General features: G+C 43.4%; 1 protein-coding gene across 2 annotated transcripts in view; it reads left to right on the top strand.

Moving 5' to 3' along the window:
• LSAMP (limbic system associated membrane protein) overlaps positions 1-11,896 on the top strand; it is a 662,038-nt gene extending 650,142 nt beyond the window's left edge. Inside the window, exons 8-9 of one of the 2 annotated variants that reach the window (XM_008266893.5) lie at positions 4,521-4,553; positions 11,579-11,896. In XM_008266893.5, coding sequence (XP_008265115.1) covers positions 4,521-4,553; positions 11,579-11,676 — 131 coding nt within the window. In that variant the 3' untranslated portion in view covers positions 11,677-11,896. The remainder of the gene's footprint in view (positions 1-4,520; positions 4,554-11,578) is intronic. The other variant, XM_002716676.6, reaches the window with a different exon arrangement.
• Positions 11,897-13,702: the final 1,806 nt, after the last annotated feature.

The following is a 13,702-nucleotide window of genomic DNA, read 5'->3' as shown; positions in this document are numbered from 1 at the left end:
CTTATTACTGAACTAATAAGGAGCACATACACTTTAACTGGTTAGTTTGCTTTCTAAACATATTTCAAACAAACGTGTAGTTTTTGCCTGAATTTTTCTGATATGTTCTTCACAGAGTAGAATATATGGCAATGTTTCATATCCTTTCAACCCATTCTCTAGCTAATTCATATGGGAGTGTCGGCTCCCTGAGAGAGCTGTGTAGCTCTTGGCCAAGTCTATACCAGTGGCTTCCCAGTGGCTCATACAGGCACACTGCTGGCCCTGTCCAGACCAAAACACTGCCTAGTCAGAGTGTTGCCTATTCTCTTGTGGGCCAGAATCTCCCAATTTTGTGTTGCTATGGTAATAACTTTTAATATTTGGGTCTCTAGTGCCATGACCTACTTGTTAAGGTAACTTTGTCTCTCTTTGGTCTACCTCTCTGCAAAGTATTTTACCACAAAATAGACAACAGATCTCATATATGGAGTACTGACTGTATGCCTGGCACCATTCTTAGTATGTGGATTAATTGATCTAATCCATGACTATTTCCAAAGAAAAATGTTTTTCCTTTTATTAGAAAGGCACAGAGATAGAGAGGGGCAGAGAGACAGATATATATATATATATATATATATATATTTCTGTGTATATATATCTGTATATCTATATTCACACACACACAGGGAGATATTTAATCTGTGGGTTCTTTCCCCCCAAATGCTGCAAGAGCCAGGACTGATCCAAGCTGAAGCCAGGAGCCTGGAACTCCTTCTGTGTCTCCCACATGGGCAGCAGAGGCCCGAGTACTTGAGCCATCATGTGCTGCCTCCCACGATTAGCAGGAGATTGGAATCCAGAGTGGAGCCAGGTCTCAAACCCATGCACTCAAGTCCCATGGGATGGGATGTGGGTGTTCCAAGCAGGAACTTACCCAGTGCACCAAATGCCCACCTCTGTGGCCCAGATGTGTGATGGGCATGTTAGTTAATTTTGCAGATGATGAAATGGAGGCAGAGGGATTTTCCATCACATGCACAGTAATTGGCCTTCCTCCCTGTCCAGGTTCCTGGACAAATGCCTGGAAGTGTTCCCAGGAAGCCTGCGGGCCGGAAGTGGAGCAGGCAGAACCCAGAATCCTTTACGGGAAGGTGGTCCCATCAGGGCTTTGGGAAGGAGGATTCCTCTGTGACCCAGAAGGTTCTCGCAGGTTGTAGGAGGTAACGCTCGGAGAGATGTACATGCAGTCAAGGGCAGTTGCACTTTGCTCGTGAACAGAGCCTTTCCAGTCAGTTCTGGATCCTTCCCACGTCTCAGCAATGCCCTGGACACACAGGGATCCACTTTATCAAGGATACCAGCCAGGCAACGTGCAATCTTGGAGTGGGGTCTGCTAGAGAACCAGGAGCCCCACTCTGCCCCGTGCACTCTGTGTGATGTCTCTGGAGCTCCCTTTCCTCACGTGAGGCTGAGCGCATCCTCTGCCCTCTCAGGCACTTGCAAGGCAATACCTCGTGTTCAAAGGAAAGGTGTCAAAGCAGGTGCACGCAAGAAACAGAGGCAGTGTGTTTAACACGCACGGCAAACGTCAGGGTCGGGTGGCGAGATGCCGGCAGAAGGTTGCCTGCCGTAGACATCCACGTGCTGCACATGGGTGGAACCTGGCTTCATTTCTGGGGTGAGTGTGGCACCAGTCGCTGGCCTCTGCTAGCAGAGGAAGGTTCTTCCTTGGTCCTGTTGTGTGAACTTGCCGTGTGTAGCCTCCATTACCTGGAAATGCCTGCAAGAATGCACTTCAGGGACATCAGGGCACTGATTGTTGGAGCAGCCTCAGCAATGCACCTGAAGCTCCAGTAGCAACCATGACCCAGAGGAACTTCCGGGCGGGGCTGCCATCCTGCCTCTGGCCAGTTTCAGGCATCCATCTTCACCTGCAGGCACAACCTAGGGCCAGCTCTGCTGAATTGTAGCCAAACGTTTTTGGACTGCAGACACTACGACAACTGTGCCCTTATTTGTACCCATCCTAAGAGTGGGAGAAAGTGCCACCCTCTTGGAGGTCTCTTAGGACCTACAGGGGATGAACAGAGAATCTGTTGGGGAATGGATGAATAGGTTGCACTGAACCTTGGAAACTTTGCAGATCTGATTTTAAAGATCTGACCCCTTTTGTACAAAATCAGAGAATAGAGAATTTTTTTCAAAGATTTTATTTATTTATTTTGAGAGGTAGAGTGACAGACAGTGAGAAGGAGAGACAGAGAGAAAGGTCTATGTTCTCTATGTTCGCTGGTTCACTCCCCAGGGGGCCACAACAGCTGGAGCTGTGCCGATCCGAAGCCAGGAGCCAGGTGCTTCCTCCCGGTCTCCCACGCGGGTGCAGGGGCCCAAGCACCTGGGCCATCCTCTATCTCTTTGCCAGGCCACAGCAGAGAGCTGGACTAGAAGAGGAGCAACCAGGACTAGAACCAGTGCCCATATGGGATGCCAGCGCTGCAGGCAGAGGATAAACCTACTGTGCCTTGGCGCCGGCCCCGAGAATAGAGAATTTAACTCATCAGATTCCCTGGGGATATTTTTGTTGGTTGGGGTACGCTAGTGATATGTGCATTCGCTTTAGAGTTCCGTGATTCTTGATCTTCTGTTTTGGCCCCTATGCATTCAGAGGGCCTGCTGTGCAGAGACTGGGCCACAGCACTAAACAGTAACAGTCTCAGCACGCCCCTCCCTGGAACTCAGAGTCCACAGAGGAAGACCAGCAGCAATCAGCATCGGACAGATACACTTGAAATTAACACTGAGACAAGTGCTATGAAGGAAAACAGAGGTGATAATAACAGGACTTAGCTTTCTCTGGCAGACCTCCCTGCGGAAGCAGAAACTGACTGCAGAAGGGTATGAACGGGACTTTCGGCGGAGATGTCACTGTGACACGAGCCCTGTGGCAGAGGCAATAGGGGACCACGTGGCAGGAAGGCAGGCGAGTGGGGCTGCAATGCCAGGGTGATGCCAGGAAGCCACATTAAGGATCTTGGTCTTTATCTTAGAAACCACACACACACACACACACACACACACACACACACACACAGTCTGAACACATTTTAAGTAGGACTGTAAGGTGGCCAGATGTTTAATTTAAAAGGTTCTCTTGGGGCTGGCACTGTGGCATAGTGGGTAAAGCCGCCACCTGCAGTGCTGGCATCCCATATGGGCACTGGTTCAAGTTCCGGCTGCTCCACTTCTGATCCAGCTCTCCGCTATGGCCTGGGAAAGGAGTGGAAGATGGCCCAAGTCCTTGGGCCCCTGCACCCATATGAGAGTCCAGGAAGAAGCTCCTAGCTCCTGGTTTTGGATCAGCTCAGCTCTGGCTGTTGTAGTCATTTGAGGAGTGAAACAGCAGATGGAAGACCTCTCTCTGTCTCTGCAACTCTGCCTTTCAAGTAAATAAATCTTAAAATGATTTATAAAATAAATTTTAAAAATTAAATAAAAACAAAAGGCTCTCCAGCTGGAGTCCAGTCACTTTTCCTGCTTAGTATTGCATGCTACCTAGGAAAGCAGATGGCCACAGAGGAGGAAATCTGTGTCCTGCAGCCACTTTGGGCTTCTGTACTGACCAGTCATTAAGTTGGTTCTGAGATTCAAAATAATATCCCATGGATATTGTACATATTTGCTTCTAAAGATTCAAGAATCTTGTCGTTCATTTTATAAGGATCGTTAAAAGAGAATCTAAGAATTTGACCTATTCATACGCTTCCAACTCTAAAATTTTAAGCATTTACCAAATATGCATTGAACACCTACTAAGCAGTTCGGGTACAAGGTTGACAAGACACATGCTGTTGACTCATGGAGAATACTTGTATTTTCTCACATGGCAGACAAACTACCAGCAAGCAAATAAATGAATGACTAACACAATGCGAGGTACAGATAGGTGCTTTGTAGAACAGTAAGAGAGAACAAATGGACAGAAGAAAGAACAGGGTTACTTACCTTGGATAAAGTGATGGAGGAATCCTTCCTGAGTTGAAGACATTTCATCAGAAATCTGAGTGGGCAGCCCAAGATCTGGCAGAGGAGCATTGCAAGCCGATTACACAGCAGGTGCAAGGGTTTTCAAGCTGGAATGGACTTGGCCTATTAGAAGAAGAGTAGAAAGTCCAATGGGCTTCAGTGGAGAGAACCACGGGCAAAATGGCAGGCTAGGGAGGGGGACAAGACACACTGTTGCAGTGCAGACCAAGTTCCCACTCAGGCGCCTTAGCCTTGTCTGCACATGTAACACATAGCATCAAGTATCTGTAGCTTCAAATCATTGTCTTTGCCATATACATCCTCATAACATTTTTTCCAACAAGACAATCTCTTTCCATTTGCCTTTCTTTCAATCTCTACCAGTATCTGTTTCTATTAAAGTTCTTTCTGCTTTGTGTCTCATTCTCCTTTCAGTGGAGAGTACCAGATGACCTTCCTCTTTATTTATGATTGGTAAAGAATATTTTTCTTGCTAAATGTTTCTTTTTTAGAAATTGGCACCACCGTACACTTCAAGCAAAAAGGTATGGTTATTATTTCTGATTACCTTCTATGTGTTCCTATGTCACAGTGCTGTTATAGACTTGAGCTCATTTCAGTTCACACATTTTGACAGTAGCTTCTCTAATACAGTTGGTAGTATTCTCCTCTCCCAAAATTGTGAACTTCCTCATTTTCAAAAAGTCCTTCATCCAACCCATGACCCCTATACCACTTTCGACAGTTATTCATTTTTTAGTCCTCAGAACTGGAGAAAGTTTTTCTGCGTCCCATCCCCCACCTACCACGTTCCTTGTCCTGGGCACCCATGGTTCATTCTTGCAGAGCTATTGTTTTGGAAATGCCCATTTTCAGGGTTCTCAGAAGAGTCATCTTACAGTCCCTGGTTGACTACAACATATGGCTAAAGGAAAAGGGGCAGCACTTCCTATGTCCTCTTGCCTTGTCCCTCCCCCAGCTCTATGTAGAACCTTGTACTGCTGCAGGATACCTAGGTGCTGGGCTCATGTGGAAACTGTTGTTTTCTGCCCTGCACATGCCCCACATGGGACATGTCATTCACCTGTTTGTCTCTAAAAGGAAGTGCAACCAGGTCAAAGCTTCATCAAATGTTCCCTAAAAAGTAAATAGTTCCTCACTCTGAGATGCCCTCTCACTGTCCCAGTAGATCAGAATCCCCAGTAGTGTCTATCTCCAGAACAGAGTCACAAAGGCATGTGTGTGGCCAGTCATCCCTCAGCCCCCTTAAGTCTTTGTGGTCACCCACTTGGCTAGTGATTGTCTCATAAGAAGACATCTTCCTTTCTGGATCTCAAAAGGGACAAGACAGTCCACATCACTCTCAATGATCAAAATGAATTTTCATGGGACTTAGACCTCCCCAATGACTAAGAGCCTCAGAGCTGACACTTAAGAAAGTAACAGTTCTGGCAGATCCTCAAGAAGTCAGCAGGAAAAAGGCAGCCAGGAGTGTATGCCTGGGAATAGGAGAGAATACATCCAACGTTGTCTACTTCAGTTCTTCTCTGCTCAGTGCTGTGACTGCCGATTACATTTGAATCTTAAGTGCCCTGTGTTATATGTGAGACCTTAGGACTTGGATGTGGATAAAGATATAGAGCAAAGCATTTTTTTTCAAAGGCCATCAAGACAAACTGCTGGTGTCACCATAAGGCTTTCTACATATTGGCCTAAAATTTCAAACATTTTCATGCCAAAATACTGGATGCCGTTCTTGATGAAAAGATGTGATGATTACAAAGGTGTGATGGTGCAAATACCTCAGCATTACCAAGATCTCACTTGATAGAGGGTGACCATAGTGCTAAGTGTCACGTAGGAAAAGCTACGGTTTAATTTTAAGATCCATTACTCAGCCAAAGCATCAATATTTCTCCTCATCTCCTATGCAGCCTGAAAATTATAGGCGTTTGTTGTTAATTCACTCATGCAGGGAAAGTTGTACTGTCAGAAAATGGATGGCAGGTGGCGCCAAAGTCAAGCTTATGAAAATGCTTAAAGGCTTCCCTTTAAACATGGCTTCCCAAGACACCCCTGGGCCTAAGTCTGCACATCTAGGAAATACTCAAAAAAAGATATTTGGGGAATTTTACATATTATTGTACTCTTTTAATTTCATTAAAATAATTGTATTATAAATTATTTATATTTTTGTTGTATTTTCAATCAGTCAGCCCTTAAGAATTCTACAAAGAATTCAAGCAAACTTTTCTGGAATTTTTCCTCTTCTGGTGTGACAGAACCATGTACAGGAATAATACTGTGATTGAACTTCATTCTTTACAGGAAATAGCCAAGAGCCATTTGGTTATTTATAACATCATTTGTGGGCCATACAACATCATCAACTTCAAAAGTAGCCTGCTATAGATGAATTGAATTTCGAGTCCCACCTGCAGATACCTTGGCAGGGCCATACCAAATGATGTCACAGACCTCATTGGCTCCGAGTTGGACATGTTCCACCCCCACCTTAGAGGTAGAAAGCAATGGCCTAGGATCACTTAGGTCACAATGAATGGCCATTTTGAATAAATTGAGCCTCAAGTTAAGAAAATGGGTCCTAAGTACTCAAGAGAGACCAAAGAAAACTGCTGGCCAAATTTGAATTACAAAGTGTCCCCAAACATGATTATGAAAACCGATGTTGAAAAATTCCTGTGTCCTTTCTGCAACATTTTTCTGAAAGTCTAAGCAACGAGCTCTGGCTCATGCATCAGATTTGTGGTGTAGAGTTCACCAAAGAACATTTGGATGCCTGGATTTCAAGACATTTTATCCATCTTGCCCTTAGTCACAAGATTCCTTTTATCAGCATTACCCTGACAAAGTTAACTCTCGCTTCTTCCAACCTGGAGTTGAGAGTCAGAAGCTGGGGGCTTGACTCCTCTGATTCACAGTCTTGATGCAGTGGAATTGTGCTCCCTTGGCAATCATTAAATGCCCTGACCCAATTCACAAGCCAACATCTTTGATTCAGGTTGTTATTTTATCCCTTTCTGTACTCCACACTGCTGTGGCAATGATGTTGATGATGTTACTATTTACTGAATGTTTACCAGATTCCTCACACATCAGTGTGTATACACACACACAACACACAATATAGAATGTGGTTAAATACCAAGATATGATTTTTGTCTGTTATATGAAAAACATGCAGCAAATTTTTGAATTGTGGCTCTATTTGCCCATCTATTCTTAAAGCTAATTTATGTTTGCAGACTCTTGCTTTCATTATATCTGTCAGTATATGAAAGCACTTGCTGAGCCTGGCCATCTGGTGTGGGAAATAAGATTTATCATTTGCATTTCCACAAATAAGCAGAAATTTTAGAACTATGAACTGAAACATAATTAATGATTTTACTGATGATTCTACCCTGAACTAGCCATTAACTGAAGTAGTCTCCTATGCAGTCATATGTATCTCTAATTGCAAACACACTTGTGAAGATTCTATCACCTGTTTGCCCTTGCATTTTTTGGAACCTATTCATTTATTCTCAAAAGCAATTATAAAAAGAGCAAGTCATGGAAGCACAACAAATAGTTATATGAGAGCACTTAATAAATAATAATTTACAGGGATGAAGATATCTTTAACAGATGTACAAAATGCTGCCAAATATAAAAATACAAACCAGGAAAAAAAGATTAATGTACTCCTAGTGGGATTCACGATCGTAACATAGAATAGCATGTGTAAATAATAGTTGATTCTGAATTATGTCTACCAAAAGGCCAATAATATGTGTATATATGTGTGTGCATAAGTACCATGTATATAGCATGTTTGTGTACATTAGCAAGAATATTATATGTGAGCATGCTTATTCAGGTTCCTGTCATGGAACGAAAAGATTTGGTGCACAATGTTTCAAAATCTGTGAATAGTTGTCTATAGTACTTATTTCCCATGAAATTTTCCAAGTCTCTTCATGCAGAACACATCATATACATTTTCAATGATGGAATTTTTCCTTTGTCAAATATTTATGATCTTTCCAATAAAATAAGACTACTCAGCTCCAAGATATTAGAAAGATAACCTAGCCTGTCCTCATACAAGTCATGAGACTAAGGAAGTAAGCAGAAGTAGATTTTTCCTGAAAACCAACATTTGATATTACCCTAAGGCAAAACAGAAGTGATTTTTGCTTAATGCTACGGGGTCTTAATTTTTGTGTAGCTTTCCTCTTTTGAAACCCTGATATGTTAATACAAGCACAAGAGTCAAGAATCTCATGCCACCTAATGTGTACAGAGGACCTGAAAACACTGGAAACTAACACTGCTCTCAGGCCAGAAGTCCTGGGCATTGCCATTGAGAGAACTTGAAGGTCCCAAAAGTCCAGAAAGGGGGCGTGGGGAAGACATGGAGCGTGTGGATTGGGAAGGGTCCTGAGCTAAACCTCAGGCCCCTGACCTCCGGTGCTGGGTCAACAGATCCAGAGCAGGTAATGTATGCTGGTTACATCACCTCCTAGAACCTTAATTCCTCATGGAGGTAATTGATCCTGTAGCCATTCAGAAAACTACAGAATTAGTCGATTATTTTAAGCTTTTATTCTATTTCCACAGCTTTATGCATAAAGCTCATCTTATACAGTAACTCTGCTGCTTAACAGTTGAATGTATTCTTGTTTTTATTAAATAGTGTTTTAAGTATTTTTACTACAATGCCAAAATATATTGTAGCCCAACATATTCTATTGGAAATCATTTTATGTGAACATAATGGGATATTTCCTTGTAGATTTTGTTCTTGTTGGCCATTGTTTTAATCAAACCCACATGTCATTTGCTTAATGACCAGAGACTCATGGCCACCCCTTCATTGTAGGATCTCACTGTAGAGTGGTGATAGGCAAAGGTCGTAAACCCCAGTGCCTTTGCCTCCAAGTGGTGCAAACTTGTTCAGTGTACTAGATGGACCTCCATGGGCCTCTTTTTTTGATTTTTTGCCAGGCAGAGTTAGAGAGAGAGAGAAAGGTCTTCCTTCTGTTGGTTCACCCACAGTGCCAATCTGAAGCCAGGAGCCAGGTGCTTCCTCCTTGTCTCCCATGCGGATGCAGGGCCCAAGCACTTGGGCCACAGCAGAGAGCTGGACTGGAAGAGGAGCAACCGGGACAGAATCTGGCGCCCCAACCGGGACTAGAACCCAGGGTGCTGGCACCAAAGGGAGAGGATTAGCCTCTATTAATTCACCAAAAAACAGGTTCCAGGAGAGCATCCACCTCATAAGCATGGTTGTGTGCTTATATTTGTAAATCATTTGTAACAGTGCCTATAGTTAGTGCAATGTAATCTTTTGTTGGTTTTGTTGTTGTTTCCATTATTTACATAAAACCCAGCTGAGGAGACATTCTTGAGTTCAACATTTTTTCCTGTTATCCTACTTCCAGCCTGCTGTGTCTGTAGATAATATTGGAAAAGTTCAGAGGATACTACTGTTGCACTTGAAATACATCATCATTTCATACCCCCCCACACATTTACATATGTGCCCTCAAAACTTCAAAATGGCCAATAAGTACAGTCATATCACTTTCTCTTTTGAACATCAAGGTCTAAGTGTGCTGTTATGAATCTCTAAAAAAAACAAGCCTCTTCACAGTTAAAACCAAATTAAAAACTAAGATGTTTTCCTTTTAATGGAATATGAATAGAACTATCCAAAAGGAAAAAAAAAATAAAGCCAGCAAAGCATGGGAGACAAGGTCTTGAATTGGACCTTTGCTATCCGCCTCAGTCCTCTTGGACTGCACAGTCCCCTTCTCCACCTTCCTCTCCTTCCCCCACAGTCCCCACACTGCATCCACACTGGGTGGCAGTAGCAAACACCAACTGCCATGCCAGTTCTGGGCAAGTCTAAGTTCCAGTTCTGTTCCAGCTTTGGACCTGCTTCCAAACCTCTCTAGGTTTGTTCATTTTTGTGTTTATTGCTGACTTTTGCTTCTCATTTTTTTTTCTGTTTTTTTTTTTTTCCTTTTCAACTTTTATTTAATAAATATAAATTTCCAAAGTACAACTTTTGAATTTTTTGAATTATAGCAGCTTTCCCCCTCATAACCTCTCTCCCACCCACAACCATCCCATCTCCCACTCCCTCTCCCATCTCATTCTTCATCATGATTCATTTTCAATTATCTTTATGTATAGAAGATCAATTTAGTATATACTAAGTAAAGATTTCAACAGACTGCACCCACAAAGACACACAAAATATAGAGTACTGTTTGAGTAGTAGTTTTACCATTAATTCTCATAGTACAACACATTAAGGGCAGAGGTCCTACATGGGGAGCAGGTGCACAGTGACTCCTGTTGATTTAACAATTGACACTCTTATTTATCACGTCAGTAATCACCTGAGGCTCTTGTCATGAGTTGCCAAGGCTATGGAAGCCTCTTGAGTTCACCAACTCTGATCTTATTTAGACAAAGTCATATTCAAGTGCAAGTTCTCTCCTTCCTTCAGAGAAAGGCACTGCCTTCTTTAATGGCCCATTCTTTCTGCTGGGATCTCACAGAGATCTTTCATTAAGGTCATTTTTTTTTTTTTGCCACAATGTCTTGGCTTTCCATGCCTGTGAAACTCTCATGAGCTTTTTAGCTAGATCGGAATTCCTTAAGGGCTGATTCTGAGGCCAGAGTGCTGTTTAGGGCTTTTGCCATTTTATGAGTCTGCTGTGTGTCCTGCTTCCCATGTATGATCATTCTCTCCTTTTTAATTATATCGATTATTTGCAGACACTGGTCTTATTTATGTAATCCCTTTGACACTTAATCCTATCTTTTTGATCAATTATGAACTTAAACTGATCACTTTAACAAGTAAGATGGCATTGATACATGCCAACTTGATGGGACTGAATTGGAATCCCCTGGTATGTTTCTAGCTCTACCATTAGGGGTAAGTCCGAGTGTGCGTCTCATTTTTGAATTGACAAATAAAGACTTTGAGCAAGATACCACTTGAAACTCTCTAACATGTTGACTTGTTTCCTGCTTGCTAAGGTACCACTCAACCATAAATGTAATTTTCAAGCAGTTCCCCTCCCCATTACCATAATTACTGCTTTTCTCCTGAGAAACAAGGATCGCCAGTTGGTTCTGTGTTTTATTGATGGAGAGCCCAAGATGAAGCAGCTCCACCAGTGCCTGGAATCTTCATGAGTGCTGGCACAGCAATGCGGCCAAAGCAGAGTATGCAAGAGGAGGGTGGGTGGACAGGGACCTGCAGCACCATCAAACCCACTGGGGACAGCCAGCCTAGAGATTCCTCCAACAAGGGCATTTTGTATTAAGTGTTTCCACCAAAGCTATCCCTTAAGATCCTTGAAGCTCAAGGTGGAGAAGAATTTGCAGAAGATTTTGAGCCCTTCTTGGGTTGCACACAGAGGCCCTGACATTGAGACACTCATACCTGGCCAGGCCTTACCTCTGACTCCATCAGCAGTGTCTGTAACCTGCAGTAGACAGGACGTAACCATTCTCCTCTCTCTCCTCTTTCACTCTGCAGGACCTGGATCGGTGAGAGGAATAAATGGATCCATCAGCCTGGCCGTACCACTGTGGCTGCTGGCAGCGTCTCTGCTCTGCCTTCTCAGCAAATGTTAATAGAATAAGAATTTAAAAATAATTTAAAAAAACACACAAAAATGCGTCACACGGGATACAGAGAGAGAGAAAGAGTAAGATGGGGGGAGACCGTTTATTTCACAACTTTGTGTGTTTATAAATGATGGGGGAAATAAGAAAATGAAGAAGAAAATGCAACATTTAAAACAATTTTAAGGTCTATCAATAAAAATTTGAGTGTAATTCAGAGTGGGAAAAAGTCTAGCACGATGTGTGTATGTCTACTAAGCAAGTGACTGCTGTGTGAAGACTACATCCTGCCGAGGACACCCGGATGTTGTGAGACTAGGACAAGTAAAGAAGGACCAGGTGGACATTCACTCCCCCTACACACTTTATCCTTCCCTCCTTCACCTTTTTCATCTGTGGGGAAAAAAAATAAGGTCTTGCCTTTGGTGTTTATATTTCCATAATCCTCTTACTCTGTTTTTCATTTGCGCTGACTTGGAGCCATTGCAGACTCTCAGTGGGATCCTGTGTTGGGCCCTCCCAAGGCTGTCCCACCACCACCATCTCTCCAGCTTCCAAGACCGTCCCTCTCCCTGCAGTGTGTTCCATCTTCCCATACCCATTCCCAGTACCCCCTTTTTATCCAGAGCACTAGACATGCCGCAAATGCTAGGAAGTGCCATTTCAATTTTCTCCACTGTGTGTGTGTACTCGAGTCCCACTCCCACACGGGTGCACATGTGTGTGAGCGTGTGTGTGTCTCTCTCTAAAAGCATGCCAAGGGAATGGTCCATGTGTACATAGATTTATTGTGCTGTAGATACTGTCCTGCATTGTAATTGTGAGATGCAGCCATAACAAGTTGCTGGGAGAGATGGTGGGGAGGGAAGCAAGGAGTTGAGTCCCTGCCCCACCCATGGCTGTCACCTGACATCAGTGTGTACTCAAATCAAGCTGTGCCCCTTCCAAGGGCAGGACCCCATATCCCTCCTAGTTTCATCCTCAGAACCCAGTCAGGAGTCACTCAGAATATCACTGTCAATGAAAGTGCCTACTATCGATGGGGTGAGCCAACAGTAAAATAGACCAGTGACATGGATGAAATGACCTGGGAGAGGAAGCTTCTGATCTCACACTTATTTCCTAAGTCCAAGGGATTCATACATTCCCTGACCCTACTACAGGCTGGGTCCTGCACATGCTTAGTAAATTCCCGGAGAAGAAAAGTCTCCACATGCTAGCTCCCAATGGAAGAGTGGCGTGCCCCATGGAGATCCTAAGCAGCCCTTTTTGGCCTCCTTCCTGGACTTCAGATAGCACTGCGCTTGCTCCATGCATTCCTCTGAGAAGAGCTTATTTTCTACTTCAAAATAAAATACAGTGAGGCAGGAAGAGTAGACAGATGCCTAAGTCCCTGTCCAATTCTGGAGACACTGAAAGAGTCTAACAGAAAGCACTGACTGTAATGAAGGCAAAGTCACTCCTTGTGCTCCTTGGCAGATTTTTGCCCGTTAGTTCTAGGCTAATGCATTGGTTGCCCACATCAGCCTCTTCTGATCCCCTGATGGTGTTCAGGGCACCACTGTTCATGGTGGTCCATCACCGTTAGACCTGGCCACTAGAAACTGCATGATAGTTACCTTCCTTGCTCTATTTAAATTTACATCTGTAAGAGGTATCTTGACATTAACACTGACAAGTGAGCTAATTAATTCCTCAACGAAAAGGGTTGGGCAACTTGTAAATAATTTAGGCAGAAGTTGTATGAGTATGACGAAGTGTGTCATCACCATGTCACCAGAAGGATTTTCTTAGCAAAGGTCTTGCTGAGAAAGCTGACTCTCTAGAGGTGTATATCTTTATCAAGAAACCAACCATTGGTCTCACTTAACGGTTCAGCTGATGCAAAAAGAGTATTATTATTGAACTCATCATCAAGCATAATCCCACAGAGCCAAATACAGTTGCTTGTCAAGCTTGGGAACCTTGAGAACAGCTGTCATGTGATACAAAATGAGAAACTTCATAGCCAGGGGAAAACAGGAAGAAAGGAAAG

Source organism: Oryctolagus cuniculus, chromosome 4 (genome assembly GCF_051225735.1).
Source record: "Oryctolagus cuniculus isolate XC-2025 breed Fujian yellow rabbit chromosome 4, ASM5122573v1, whole genome shotgun sequence".
Classification (NCBI taxonomy): Eukaryota; Metazoa; Chordata; class Mammalia; order Lagomorpha; family Leporidae; genus Oryctolagus; species Oryctolagus cuniculus.
Note: the sequence above shows the minus strand (reverse complement) of the source record. Positions and strands in the feature narration are given on the sequence as shown.